This window comes from Dipteris shenzhenensis, chromosome 10 (genome assembly GCF_047967505.1).
Source record: "Dipteris shenzhenensis isolate YYH24624 ecotype China chromosome 10, Dip_SZ_1.0, whole genome shotgun sequence".
In the NCBI taxonomy this organism is placed as follows: Eukaryota; Viridiplantae; Streptophyta; class Polypodiopsida; order Gleicheniales; family Dipteridaceae; genus Dipteris; species Dipteris shenzhenensis.
This window is the reverse complement of record NC_141605.1, coordinates 10,100,253-10,116,140: the sequence shown is the minus strand read 5'-3', so window position 1 is coordinate 10,116,140 and position 15,888 is coordinate 10,100,253. Positions and strand designations below refer to the sequence as shown.

The following is a 15,888-nucleotide window of genomic DNA, read 5'->3' as shown; positions in this document are numbered from 1 at the left end:
TCCCTGTTTGTTTGCTCTTTGGATTCTGCCCTTCTGGTTTCAAGTCTTCAATAGGCTCAACAGTTTGGAGTCTGTCTCTACTTTATGGGCAGGGTTCTTTCTGCCGCTCAACTTCGTCGTTGGGCTGAAGATACAATGGGTCCGGATTGTATTTCATCCTTTGTCTTTCTAGGCAAAGGATTTTATTATGCCCATGTTTCTTCGACTGATGTGGTGGAGTGGCTAGTCAGTCGTGCTAGTGTTCCTGGGTCTGGTTTCTTCGCTTATGTCATGCCCTGGGATCCACTTTTCGATCCTTCTGCTACCCTTCTGACTCACTGTCCGGTTTGGATTACTCTCAAAGCACTGCTTGTGCCTCTTCTTCAGCATCTTCCAACTCTTGCAGCTTTTTGGGGAAGGCCTCTTCATGTTCCGGGACAGGAGTTCTTGCAAGTCTCCCGTGATGTTCGCCTTTGTGTTTTGTGGGATATGACGCAACCCGTGCCATCCACTCTAGATCTTGATTTGGGATTTGCCCATCCTATGCGCATCAGGCTGCATTTTGCATCTTTTCCCACTGTATGTTATCGGTGCCGATAGGTTGGTCATTTTGCACATGATTGCCCTTCTACATCCAGGCCCATTCCTCCTGCTCCTTCTTCAGCTGTCAAGGTTACTCTCCCTTCTCCTCTGGTTTCTGCTATGGCTTCTTTGGAGAAGCCTTCTACTGCTCCGAAGCACTACTAGAGGAAGGTAGATAAATCACAGGCAAATCTTCCTCTTGCTGAAGAAGCTCAGGATTGCACCCTTGTTGAGCACCATCAGTCTCCTTCTACTCAGAATATGGATATACCGGATTTTACACGATGATATGCATGCTCTCTCTCAAGATGCTGCCCTTGCTCTTACTCAGGTTGATCCTCAGAATGAAGCTCAAATGCTAAGTCCTGCTTTATCAGATGCAGCCTTTTCGTCGGAAGATACAAATGTTGATTTAGCCTCTCTGCCTTTGATGTCTGTGCCAAAGTTTTCTTCTGTCCGGGATACAGAAGTACCCTTTTTAGTGGAATCTTTTCATCCCATGTTACAACAGGTTTTTCACCCTATGATTCAAAAATTTCGGGTACTAGCCTATATCAAGAAGAATCACAAGGGCAAAAAATAGCTTGTTTTTATTGATGGTGTGGTTTCATCACTACATCAGTTTTTACAGAGTAACAATTTGAAGCTGGAGGATGCTGTGTTTAATTCTCCTCCAGCTTGATATGTAACTTTTTACTCGGCTGCCTCATGACTTTTGCTCTGAGGTTTTACTTGTAAATTTTTTCCTTGTACTTATTGGTGGGTTTTTACCTCTTTTGAGGTTTCCCACACAGAAATATAAGATTTCACTGAAAAAATGTGTGTGTGTGTAATATAATGACTCAAAGATTCCACCCAAAAAAAAAAAGTGTGTATGTGTGTGTGGTTTCACCCCAAAAAAAAAAAAAGTGTGTGTGTGTGTGTTTGTGTGTTTTAGAGCATCGTTATGGCAATCTCTATATGATGCTTGTCATGATGACTTGGATGTATCATCTTTAGAGGTGTTTTCCCATTGCTTTTGATTGTTCAGAATAGTCATTTCTTTAGACTATTCTCATTGTAAAAACTTTTCTTGATATAAATACAGTGGTTTCACCCCAAAAAAATAAAAATAAAATTTAAATGTGTGTATGTGCACGCGCGTACACGTGTGTACAAACCTGCCCCTTATGACTTGGCTGATCTCTCTGGCTGGTTTGTGTAAGATCTTGATGCCGCCTCCTTGGATTTCGCATCATGTAAATCAGTTTTGATCCTTCAATCGTTATGCCAAATGATGTGGCGTAAAAGATGCAGCAGCTCTGTTCCTACACACTTCCTCTTCGTCAATAGGTTTTTTCTGTGGTGAGTGATACTTGGTGTTATTCCTTTCGTGCAACCGGCACGTAGGCATATTGCTCCTGCTCTCTGCCACATATATTTGGCTCCAAGGGAATCTTGCTCCATAATTTTTTGACTTGTCATGTTACTCGTGACTTCTTGCTATTTCTTCAACATCGCCTCCAGGCCCGCTTTCCCACTACTTGCGCTTTGGGACCTTTTTTGGATCTTCGGTATTCACCCGCGGAGGGAGGAGTTTGATTTTTTTCTTCGATATTGGGCACTCTAGACCCTATGGAAAGGCAGGAACCACAGAGTCTTTAGAGAGCCTACTTCTTCCATGTTCTACTATTTCCGCATGTCGCTAAGTAATCCTTTTATGATTGCATGTCTGTTCATCAGATAGACTACACTGTTTACTTGTCTTACAATGAAATTTTCTGATCTTGTATTTTGATGCTCTCCACTTTGGGGACAGCCTCTTATAATATTAAAATACATGGATTCCACACCCCAAAAAAAGTGTGTACAAACCCACACTAATATAATGTCATTCAAGGCCGCGCATATGGAGAAAACACATATCTAAATGAGCTTAGGTACATGCCCAAAGATACGATACCACCCACAAGATTGCAAAACATGAGCTCTACTATGCATAGCAGGGACTAGCATGCATGCTTGCATTGCAAGTATGTAACTACTTATTTGGCATATTTGTTATATATTTTGGAAGCAAGGAAGACGTGAGAACACTTCAAAACACTTATTGAAACTCTACATCTAACGATTTAAAGTTCCAAAACATCTCTAGGCACTTTTGGTTTATGGGAAGTGCAACATATATGCATAGTCAGCAAGCTCTATCTCAAAACCCACATTCTTGTAAACATGTAAGTGAGCCATAAACAAACCAAACTAGCCACCAGTGATTGGTCTTTGGTGTCAAATGCCGAGGTCAATTACATGCATGTAGTGAGAAAGACAAAGAAAAAAAATCTCAAGGGCCCATGATCGAGCCACGTGATAGCCCATGCTGCCAACCAAGGGCCAAAGCTCTTCCATCTTATCTCTCCAATGAGTTGTGAGAGAATTTTTTCTCCTCCCCTATATATCTTAAGGTTTCTTGACTAGGTTCCTTGACTTCAACATTGAATATGGGACATGTCATATGAATGTATATGGGACATGTCCTATGAACTAGGACATGTGGCACATCATGATGAGTACTCACTTTCTTTGTATTATAAATATATTGACCTAATTTAGAGCCCCCTTTTACACATGTTATGCCCTAGGAATGAGAATTACTTTTGACATATTTGAACGGTTCTTATTGTTGGAAAGCTGAAAGGAAAGCAAAGAGTGGACACAAAATCAGAATACTTGCATTACTTGCTTGTAGAATGAAGAAGAGTGAGGTCCTTAAGTAGGCACCTCATACATGCTCACTGACATCACTGATGACTTCAGAGCTCCACAATCATCTCCTAGATTCTCTCAATCATCCTATGTGGCTCTCCACCACCTAACTGTGCTTGTGGGCACCTAACTGTGCCTCTAGCACTCACACATAGAAACATAAGGTGTGCCTGAGGCATACACCTTGAGATATCCCAACAAACCCCCCCCTCAAGGAAATGGCTCAGGCTATGTCAAGGATACATCTAGTCTCATAGTTTCTCATGCCATCTCATGGTGGTCAAGGATAAATCTATGGCTAGGTTCTCATGCTAGCAAGGGTTCCCTTGGGTGTAAGGTAAACAAAAAGGGATACAAAAAGACCTTCCAATGGTTATCTCCCCTGCATGTACATGCACACAATGTCTACAGGAGGTACCATGGAGCAAAACATACACATGGCCTACATCATAAGGTGACCAGAGGTGTTTACAAAACACACAAAACACAATAGTTTATTTCATTCATTTTGGAGGACTATCCAGGCTGAGTACCTTGACATAAAAAGAGAGATCTGGAGCATACATAGAGATGTTTTAAAATGCATAATCTTCATGGGATGCCTCATCTTGTGGAGGCAAAATATCCATGTCAAGGCAAGGTCTTACCACATGGGCAGTGTCTAGTGCCTTATAAGATGGTACTATGATAGAACAAGTGGATCTAAAAGTCATATCCTTCAAGAGAACAATTATCTTGTCATCTCCATAGTTGTGTAGAGAAGCATATCTTAGGTATCTGACCTTCATCTTTTTCTTGTACTTGGAGTCAAATAACAGTGCCATGAGAGGGTAGATCTCTGTAGTTGCTTCCTTTTTGGCAACCATTGTTTTGGCAATCTTCAACAAGGAAGTCAGGTTGGCATTTTCATCCTTTGTAGCATAACAAGACATTGCTTTATATTTTGGCTTTTCACATATTTTGCATAAGCAAGCCATGAGAGGCTCTAACCCAGGTATTGGGTAGTGTCTTCTCTCTTACAGGGCTTAGAATAACAACTGAAATGCTTCAAAATATAAGCATTTAATGTAGCAAAGTCTTGTGACCAAATTTCAAACAATGATGCTTCTTCTTACATGCTTCATAGAAGTGGCTAAAATGAATACTTTCCAATCAAAACCAGGTCTAGCAACACTTGTACTGAAGTTGTTGAAAACTTCAAAAGACCAGAAATGCTAGAGTAGCATTTTATGTAGCATCATTTTCAAAAGCTTGTCAAAACTGTCAAAACTAGAGAGCTGAACTTGGAGGGCTTATAGCTCACTCTTCAAAGCAAAAGAAAGGGGGCTTTCTGAGGCAAAAGAAAGCTGGTATACCACAGTAGAACCTCTGGGAAGAAGAGGCGAAAAAACGCGTCAGGTCGCCTTCTCCTTCTTCAACAAAGTCGACTGGTTTTTCTCTGTTTTCTCCTTCAATATGCAGCCATTGCTGCTCAGATTTCAGCCCAAGGTAGCCCAAGGTATGGAGAAGCTTGCCCTGAAAGGAATTAGAGAAAGAAGGAGCAGGCGCAGAGAAAACACAGCAAGAAGAATCGACGACCTTCCTGTAATGGCGACGAGCAGAAGCGAAGATTCGTCAATTCCTTGCAGCCAGAAGTTCGCCCCAACAAGGTGGATCTCCAGCTGGAAGGGCGTGGGAAATGGCTGAGAATCGGAGGAGAACAGGCTTAAGCAAATTTTTGGAAGAAGAGGGAGAGATGGTGAAGAAGAAGATGAAGAAGAAGATGATGATGTGGCAGAAATGGGCTGAAGGGGGATCAAAGGGCTCTGATACCATGTTGGAAAGCTGAAAGGAAAGCAAAGAGTGGACACAAAATCAGAATACTTGCATTACTTGCTTGTAGAATGAAGAAGAGTGAGGTCCTTAAGTAGGCACCTCATACATGCTCACTGACATCACTGATGACTTCAGAGCTCCACAATCATCTCCTCAATCTGCTCCTAGATTCTCTCAATCATCCTATGTGGCTCTCCACCACCTAACTGTGCTTGTGGGCACCTAACTCTACCTCTAGCACTCACACATAGAAACATAAGGTGTGCCTGAGGCATACACCTTGAGATATCCCAACACTTATATGTCAATTGTCAAGAGTCTACTTTGATGATCTCTCCATGACAATTTACTCCAAAATTTGCATCTTACTCTTGTCTTGAAGTATAATCCTACTACATAAAAGTATTTGAATGCATAAAGGCATCCTATTTTTAGAACATATTGCGGACCTATTTAAGTCAAAATCTTGCTATACCATTTGAGGATCTCGAGTGTCTCGTGTATTCGCCTTAGTCAAATGAAGTCTGAAAACCCAAATCAGATTTGTTTGAACATGAGTTTACTTTGGAAGCTTCTTAGAACGTAATATGTCCTCATGGCATTATGGCAAACTATAGGCCAAGGCCATCTGCACTTTGAGAGATCCAAATTGACATTAGTTCAAGAAGAAACAATGAAGCAAGAGGTAGTGTGTTCCATACGCCACAAGTCAAGAAACATTTATGTTGAGAAAAGGTGATTTAATAGCTTAAGTTGTATTATATTAGGCATGCATAAGATTTATCTCTATAAAAAAAATATTTATGCTCAATTTAGGCACCTTCAAGGACGTGTGGATTGAACAGGGGAAAATGCAACTATTGTCACACATATGGGCAATTCATTGCGTAGAAAGAGGATTCATGAATGCAAGTTCATACACAAAAGCACACGGCACAAATTGTCGAACGGCTCTGATAAAATTTGAAGAGAAAAAGTACAACTTTTGTTGCTCATAGTCTATAAGGCCCAACACAAATGGCGTAGCTATACTCGACACACCCATGCCTTTGTCTTCTTTCCATGCACCCATCTACCTACCTCCACAATTACTAATGAACACACGTTGTATTACTGTGTACTTTGCATCACTCTCTATAACATCTCAACATCATAACATCTACCCTCTACAATGATGACTCAATCAACTGCATCAAATTTACTACTGATCCCTTAAATACTTTCTCGCCTCAAAGAAGGACACTAGTGACGGTAGTAACCTTCCTCAAGAAGGTTCAAATAGGCACAACTTAGAGATGCATGCTATTTGTCTCCAATCAAAAAGACCATGTCCTTGTAATCATGGCGGATGGCACATTGAAATCAAATGTTTTGGACAGCAATATAGCAAATTATTTGCATGGATGAGATACAACCACTTCAGAGTACAATAAGCACTTTTTGAGATGTAAATGAAGTTCTCTTAATGTAGAGGATGCCCCATTTTCTGTTCTTATTACTTCTAAAATCTAATGGTAATCGGAAACAACATTCAAAGCACATAGCCAACCAAAGAAAGTAGTTTTCTGAATTCCATCCTCTAATATTAAGGACTATTCAATGTGCCAACGGTTCTGAGGTTCGGAGCTAATACACAATTGATGCAAAGCCTATTGTAGTAACTGCATTATTAATTTCAGCTTCTAGAAGTACACTTGGGCATGTCAGATATAGCCATCTGAATTATTACTGAAGGAAAACCATGACATAGTCCAAAACTTTCCTTCATTGAGCAGCCTATGTCAAGGCTTTGTGAGACGTACACATGTGGCAAGTTACATCATGATTTTTGAAGTAGAGTTCAATACAAGCCATGCCTCTTGGTGATGGTTTACATCGGTGTTCCCCAACAAGGCCAGGTTTTCCCAGGTTCCGAAAAACAAAGAATCAAACCGGATGCAACCTGAAAACACTAAAAAGTTGTAGGAGGTTAGAGGGTATGTCAGCTAAGTTCACAGCATTTTGTGAAGCTTGTGGGATACTTATCAGTTGTGTTGTATACCCCAAAAAACATTGGGTAGCTGAAAAATATCCGGGAAATGGCATAGTGCATGCTAAAGCACAAGTCTTTGCTAGATAATCTTAGCTCTACCAACAGCACACATCAACTCAAAAGTAAGTTGGATTATGAGTGGATTAAAAGGAGATAGACCCTACAACACAGCCATATCACAGATCATGACTATTGTGGAATTTTAGAAAGAGAAATGCAGGGTTAAAAACCTTAAATACTAAAAAGTGGTTGCCATCGAATTCAGCAGTCCGGGGCAGAGTGTATTTTATTGAGATGCATGAATAATTTATACTTCATCTAGTAATGAGCTTTGGAATGCTAGGTATGGGCATTGCATTACAACAGCTTGGTATTTATGCAAAACGTGACATGGTCTTGCATTGATTAGCCAGCCTATCTCAAGTGTTTGTGAGGCATTCACATGCATCGCAATATTCTGAGGTCTAGTTCAATAGGAGCCAAGTCTCTTCTTGCAATGATGCAGTGTCTTTAACAGTTTACATGAATGTTTCCCATTCAAAAAAAATCCAGATTTCAGACATTTTCTCGCTATGGCCAAATATCAAGCTGGATGCAAGCTGAAAACACTGAGCCATGATAAGAGGGTAGAGGATATGCCATGATAACAGGGTAGAGGATATGTCAGCTGAGTTTATAGCACTTCGTGGTGCTTGTTGCATAATTCATCAGCTTGCACTTGCCTACAACCCACAATGATGGATAGCTGTGAATCGCACTCTCCTGGACATGGTACAGTGCATGTTAAAGCACAAGCCTTTGCTAGATAATCTTATGGCTGAAGGTTTAATAACAGTGAGTTATAGCATGATGTGAAGCCTTGTGAATAAAACATCATCATTCTCTTACAGTTACACATTGGAAGGCAACCAAAAGAGTGCTACACTATGATGAGGACAATGGCTCATTCATACTAGGAGGCCGCTCCCCCCTTTTGTAACAGCCAAAGCTGCATTGCCATTGCTAGGCATCCCCTTTTTCATGCTCGCAAGACATACATTGAAATTACTATAATTACATATGGAGCACATAGAGCGGGTGACATTGACCTCGTCTGTCTCGCTGTCCGGACATCATCACGAAGAGCCTTTCAAAGTAGAAGGGTGAAGTCCTCATAAAAGGTCTCAGTATGAGAGAGAATTACAAAATGTCGATTGAAGTGGTGACTGGTCAAACAATCACTTTTTATTGTTCTTATAGTCCCATAGGTTGCTATATCTTTCTGCATAATACTTCATGTGCCACTTGGGACTTGGCTGAAACAGGAACCCAACCTTCAATGTTGGAAAAGTCCTTTTTCACAGCCCTTCCAAATGCCTTGCAGTCCCATGCATCCCTCCGGGCACATGTCACATGGTACCACCTTGTTCTACTCATTGTACTCATCTCCAGTTGTGAGTCGGTGTGGAGAGGATTGCCATCCCTTATGGACAACCCTAGGCCAGAGCCAGTCACAGCCCTTGCATGCGCCAAGTAGAGGTCTGCCAACCAGTTGGCTGCCTACATCTAGTTTTTGAGACAGACCAACGGGCAGACACATAGCCACCTATTTGAAGGAGCAGCCATCCTGAGAGTGGAGCAGATCTAGGCAAAAGACTATCCTCTGACCTTCTCTTCATACAGTCCTACAACCAGCAGAGCTGCAGGTCTTCATCAACAGTATCTATTACAGTATCAAAAGACAGTATGAGTAAACACGTTCTACCAATGGAGGGACTACTGCATGCAGTAATGTGTCGTTGTGTGACTGCTCCTTGCCTTTCAATTTGCTCTTGGGTTATACGAGCAGCAAGTATTCTGCTGTGAAGTTGTAGCAGCATGTTTGATCATCTTTGAAAAAAAAAAAGCAGCAGCATGTTTGATCTTCCATATCAGCAGGCAAAACTCATCTATGTGAACAAAATAGTCAAGATGTTCACAGATTGACAGATAGCCAAGGAATCAAAGAAGGAATGCTCTGATCAAACCCCAATTGATAATTTCAAGTGGCATCTTATGACAACGAACCAACATAAGACAACCAGATCCTGCTAGATGGGAATTGAATAGATCCACACAGTGTCATGATTTGCAGATGAAATAAGCATCCTCATGCCCATTGCTCCGAAATCTATCTCACACCGCTTTAGAAGCATAATTATCTAAGCTATTTCAAATTATATCTGCACCAAATATCAATAATAATACAAAAAACTAAACTGTGAATGGGCCACATACCTTCAAACCCTGCACTTTTCCTCCTCTTCCTGGATGACCTGCTGCCATCCACAAACGTTCAAGTTTCAAGATCAACCAGGAAGACAAATTGCAGAGATGTATGATACAGCCAATACAACAGGTGGAGAGTAAACAAAAAGCCATACCTAGTATGAGTTTGAGGCACAGTCCTCCATGCCTCTGTTGCAATCAGAGGCTTTATAGCATCATTATCACCCTGCAACACCCATCATAAGATCATTCTCCTGTTGCCCACGCAACCACAAAGAAAGCTTCCAAACTTCCGTTCAGAATCATGTATCATGCAAATGGCAGCACACATGGACAAAATCCATATCATGAATTTCTTTTAAGAATGCTTGCACCTAAGACTGAATTAGCAATAAAAAATTACCTAGAACTAAGTCAGCCCAACCCTTCCATCAGTAAGAAGTAGGTTTTCTGTAGAAATGCTTACCTATGACTCTTTTTCAGCAAAATTACTTCCAAGTAAAGTGAAGTACAACAAGGTAAAAACAACTAGCCCAAGGCAAGTGTCACAGACAGAAATAATATAATGAGTTTACCTTACATCAGCTCCAAACAGCAATATGGAGATATTCAAAACTCATCATGTTTGAATCAATGTGAGGCATTCATATGATATTCAACACAATATGCTTAGGTGGTCACCTATCATAGATATCAACTTCTAAATTTAAAAAGAAGATTGAGTAATGCTAAGAATTAAGAAACTTAGCTTCTAGTGGCTGTACAATTAAGTTCACAAAACTCTCAAGGATATATTTCTCCACTGAAAGAATTTTCTTTAAACATAAAGTCTTTAAAGTTTGAAACGTCTGGGACAAAAAGCCATCTATGAATCTCCTAACCTTATTAAGTTTATAGGAACGATTGGACAAGTCTCACAAGAGATCAACCATTGCATAAACTTTTGTGACAACGTCGTCCATGAATCTCCTAATCTAACTAAGTTTATAAAGAACAATTGGACAAGTCTCACAAGAGATCAATCTTGCATAAACTCAAATGTAGAAGCACAAAGGTAGAATATACCTAGATGAATCCAAGAACATTCCCAAACTCATCCTCTAAAAACACAACATAGTGCAGTTTCAATCTCACGAGAGTCACTCATAAGATTGAGAACCATAAACTCCATCATGCATAGCAGGGACTAGCTACTATGACATCCCCACTGACGTCATCAGCGCCCAACAGTGGGTGTAGACCATAGTATAAAAGTATGCTCTCACACATACAAATCCACACACCCACACATACTTGAGCATCCATTTATACAAAGTCTTCGTACTAAGTTTCTGTCCGCACTCCAGAGGTGAAGGGCAAACTCAGCCATGACGAAGGCTAGCACTAAAGGAGAAGGCTAATCAAAAAGTAGTCCAAATCTCTTCATTCAAGCTACAACTGCTTGGGAAGTCTAAACGATTTCATTTTAGTCTCTCTCAAATGAGCATCTAAATCTAAAGGTAGAAGTTTGCTAGCACAATTAGTGCCCCTAAAATACCAATGCTTTATTAGAATAAAGAGTCTCCTAGAGTTTGAACAAATTATGTAGAAGAAAATTTAACCAAAAAAGGACATCTTCAACATTTACAGCTTTTGTGCATCGTTTGTTTTTCAAATCAAGGTCTTGCTTTTTAGATTTCATCCAAGGAAAATCAAAATGCAAGGCTGGTTTTCAACTCTTAGAGCTTTGCACCTATCTTTTTCATATCTATAATTGAAAACCTGTAAGACAAGCTTTCCTATTCAAAACTTCAAATCTTCCAAATCTATCTTAGTGTAGAGTGTAGTAAATTTAATGGTTTCAGGAAGGGTTAGAGTACACAGCTCTTCTACACCCTGAGAGGAGTTTTAAAAACTTTATGACTGCTATAACTCCTATTGAATATTCAAAATCCAACTTAAATCTACTGGAACATCAGTCTCTCTCAATAGGTTTTTCCAAAGTTCATGGACAGTTGATAATATGGCATTGAGGCAATAACGCAACAACTTTGAGACATCAATTATAGAAGTCTTACAAGCCGTTGCAATGACTCTAGGTTCTTAGCATTTTTATGAAACTTCCAAGTTGCACAAAGATGAGGAAGACTTTCGTTGCAAATGAACCGCTATTGCAAAATCAAATCCTTTCGAAATGTAGAACAAATAGCATGTCTTTGCTCCAAAGTTAGCCTCTCCTAGCAAAGATTACAAATAAAAAATTTTAAAGGTGAAGAAAAAATTATTTGAGCATTTGTCTACATAAGAAATCAAGAACTTTTACTAAAATTTACACAAGGATATCTCATCCTCTGAAGAGAGAGAGGTGCCACTATCAGAGCTGCAAACCAAGGAAACTTTCCTATGTTTTATGTATGCCAATACAACGAGGCCTAATCCCTCGAATTTGCAACCTAATTTCTCGTGTCCAATGCTATGGAGCATACAACAAGAAGGCTCCGATGGATAGTTCCGTTAAGACTTTAAAAGGCTTCAATTGAACTTCGACACTTACAATAAATTCTTTTCATTGCAGATCTGGTCTCAACAGTATTGATCAGTACTTTATTTGCATCTTTCATCCAGGATTATCAAGTTAAAATACCATTACCAACTACGTAATAGGTGAGAGATAGATGTAACTAGTCAATATGCCTAGTTCTGCTTTTAAAACTATTAAGCAGTTCATGTTGGTTTTGAAGCAACTAGATTCAAAACCATCGATTTTCAATGTGATAAGAGACCTTCAACCCCTAAATATTCATCTACTTGGAAAGCAAGATATATAACCTTCGTAAGACTACAATATAACCAATCTTACAAATCAAATTTTCTTAATAGAAAAACAAAGTCCTTTTTAGATAAAGAAACTCCTTTCTAGAAGAAGAAAGTCAGAGTTTTGTGCCTTTTAAGATCAGCAGTAACAATATACCTTTTAAGAGCTGTCAACAAAAGGAGCTAACTTTTTATGAGTGCAACAAGGGCTACTATTTATGGCAAACTTTCCATGCATTGTAGGTTTCTACCAATGTCTGCATAATGGAAGGCCTTTTGTCCTAACGTTTTAATGTAATTACAAGCAATGAAAGGATGCATCCAAACTCCTCTAACCCAAGGATAAAAGCATTCATAACTTGAGGTGACATCAATATAGAACTTAAACCTATTTTGTCAAGATTAGGAGACGTAAATATAGTGTTCATAGGCTCTTTGAAGATTAGGAGACGTAAATATAGTGTTCATAGGCTCTTTGCTTAAAATGGGAGTGCTTTCAAGATCAAGAACTTGGGACTTTAGAAACCTCTCTAACAATACCTTCAATTGAAAGCCATGTTGATTTCTTAATGAAGATCTCGACAACAGAAATTTTCTAAAGCATATAGACATTTAAAGAGAACTTTAACATTATGTCTTTCAAAAACCTTGTTAGAAATTTTACCCAAAACCGGAAGTTGCTATAACCTCGTCTTATAGTCTCTATAGGCGAAAACCAACCACTCACGCACACCTTAGATAGCACATGACGAGCCCTAACTATTATTTCTAGTTTGGATCAAAACTAAGCTGTTTGAGTTATGGCATTTGCAAGCTTGGGTTACATTAAATGTGCAATTGTTGGCTGTGGTATTGAGATATTGACGAACTTGATGCGGGAAGTGTATGTTTCAGTGTCTGAGTGATTAGTGTAAGAATCTTAAGTTCTACCCTCAGCACATGCTTTTGGCCAAGCTTTGGCACCATTCAGAAGTTCGGGAGCTCTACACAACTTTGGCTATTTGAAACAGTTTTTGTTCACTTGTGTTTGGTTACCTTACATAAAATTACCTAAAGAAGAAAGAGAATATTTATTTTTTCTTCTAGGGTCCATCCAATATTATAAAATAGTATTGTATTCGACAACCAGCACAGAAATATGCCTAGTGACTAGCTTTGGCCGGGGGTGGTCCCCGTTCACCCCACACAATGTCATCATTTAGTCTTCTCTCACCCCCTCTAATTTTCTTTTTCAGTCATAAATCTGTTTGCATGAAAGTTAATGTTATTTTTTAATATTTCAGTTGTGGCTGTTTCAATATTCTCCGTGATAATTGAATAAATCATTGGAAACACACTTCTGCTAAAACTCGACTTCAACAAGTATTAGAGCTTGCTTTATTTTCCCTTGATTTATTTGGTTTTCTTCTCGAGTTATAGCCTTACATCAACCTAGGTTGCCAATGTTGTGTTTATGTGCAAAAAGAAAGAGTTCAAGTGAGTGGTATCCTGATTGAAGCCATGGTTAGAATGATGATGTCAATGGTTCGAAGAGGCCATCTCTTGCCCTGAGTAAGACCATGCCCACAAAGAAGAAGAGATCAGTCCAATTTGTGGACAAAATGAAGCCAGTTATTCAAGCATTGAGGAGTAAGAGATGCCCAAAGGAAGGGTAGTCGAGAGGACTCTACACAGAAGGCAGAAACTAATAATTTATTTCAGCTTCTTGACTCTTTTAAAGCTGTGATCGAATGAGATTTGAAGAAAAGGTTTTTGAAAATGGGATCATCCCTTGAGAAGGCAGAAGGATACATTTCAACCATTGTTAGGTAGAATTCAGCACAGGTGAAGACTATGGATGATAGACCTGCTGAAGGGAAAACACAATGCAGCCCCGAAGGATTTAGAGGGCTATAACCGATATTACATGACGGTTATGATGTCTAGGACCTTACAGAGTAGGATGAGTTTATATAATTTGATGAAGAGGGATAAAGAAGATAAAGCTTCATGGAAGGAGATACAGGCTGATCTTAGAATAGTAAACTTAATTCTGTTAAGGAAAGAGGTAATAAATCAGGAGAACAAAACACTTCAACCCTGCTTCAGAAATGGTCAGATCTAAAACCTTCGCAGAAATTCAGAAAGGAAGGATTACGTATCAGGTGTGATGAAGCCCATAAATTTCTGGACTGTCCATTCTGGAAATTCAGAGTACAAAAAACAGTTAAACAAGAACCTGAAAGAGAGAAACGAGATGATCCAGCCAGCATTATTTCTTTCCTATGTGAGATCTACAAACAATATTATTTCTCCAGAGTTAGCTCTTTATCTTGGCATAGTTCCAGATCCATATTAAGAAACACTTCGGAAGCTATTGTGACATGTCGAGTTCTTCACTTGTTCCAGTTGGAAGCAAGCTCAGAATTCATATTCAAGGATATTTAGGCCATCTTGACTTTTTGGTGGGTCCACTGGCTGATGTGGGCATCATTCTGGGACAGCCATGGCATTATCAGATGGATTTTCCACAAAGGAGTTATAGCAATGCATCGCAATACTCGTGATAGTAATGCACCACAATCCTAAGAGCGTCCAAGCATTAATAGCAATTTGAACATGTAGAGTACCTGTGGAGTTTCATCCCTATAGTAAGTCATGTCCAAATCTTTTTAAGGGAGCAATTTGTTCATATTTGATTTATGTATGGGAGGCTGACAAGGAGACCAATGAGGATTAGTCTGACCTTGGAGAGGAAGCATTTCTGAGATGGATATGGAGATTATCTTCCAAAGAACTTGCCACAAAACTTACCACCTGAGAGGCCTAAGAACTTGAGCTAAGATTTGATTCCGAGTACACACTGAGCAGATCACCTTATAGGGTGAGCAAGTCACAATAAGATGAAATCCAAAAGCAAGTCCAAGAGATAATGGAAAATGGACTAACTCGTCCCAATCGTTCAATGTTCTATTCTCCAAGGTTGCTTTCCCTAAAAAAAGATGCATCTTGGAGAATGTGTGTGGATTGTAGATCCTTGAATAAGATGACAATCAAGAAGAAGTTTCCAACTCCAACAATGTAAAGAGAGCACAAATCTTCAGCTAGATAAGCCTGAAAATTTGTTATCATCAGGTTTGGATACTACAACAGGATATCCATAAGACGGCTTGCCAAACCATATTATGTCCTTAAGGGGATCGTAAAGAACTTGCCAATAACAGTCCAAATCATATAATGTCCTTTAGGGGATCGTAAAGGACCTATAATCAAGTTTGTCACTATATCCTCCCAAGGTGCCTCTGAGACTGGCAATGTATGCAATAAACCTTGTGATTTTGACTTGTCATACTTAGCCTTTTGGCACAGCAGATAAGATGTAACATAAGGGAAGACATCTTTTCAAATCAGAGGCCGATAAAAATGACACTCCAACTGTGCCAAAGTGGGCAGCATACCTCTATGTCCACTGAATGGTGGATTATGGCTTTCATCAATGACCTTCTCCCTCAAATTTCTGAGAACACAAATTCAGTTTCGACTCTAGAGATATCCATCACGTAAATAATAATCTTTGTTCCCATTACTTGCACTCAACTCCGTCCAAATAGGTGAAAATTTAGGATCATCCTTATACACATCCCTCATGATAGCTAGCTCCTCTTGTTGAGCTGCTGAAATTTCATTAACTTGTGGTCTCCATGATAAAGCATCTGCAA

General features: G+C 39.5%; 1 protein-coding gene across 2 annotated transcripts in view; it reads right to left on the bottom strand.

Annotated features, from left to right (window-relative positions):
• Positions 1–15,888, bottom strand: part of LOC147897385 (uncharacterized) — a 61,102-nt gene that overhangs the window by 14,012 nt on the left and 31,202 nt on the right. Inside the window, exons 2-3 of one of the 2 annotated variants that reach the window (XM_087380920.1) lie at positions 9,553–9,623; positions 9,407–9,447 (exon numbers count right to left, since the gene is read on the bottom strand). In XM_087380920.1, the coding sequence (XP_087237046.1) occupies positions 9,407–9,447; positions 9,553–9,623 (112 nt within the window). The remainder of the gene's footprint in view (positions 1–9,406; positions 9,448–9,552; positions 9,624–15,888) is intronic. The other variant, XM_087380921.1, reaches the window with a different exon arrangement.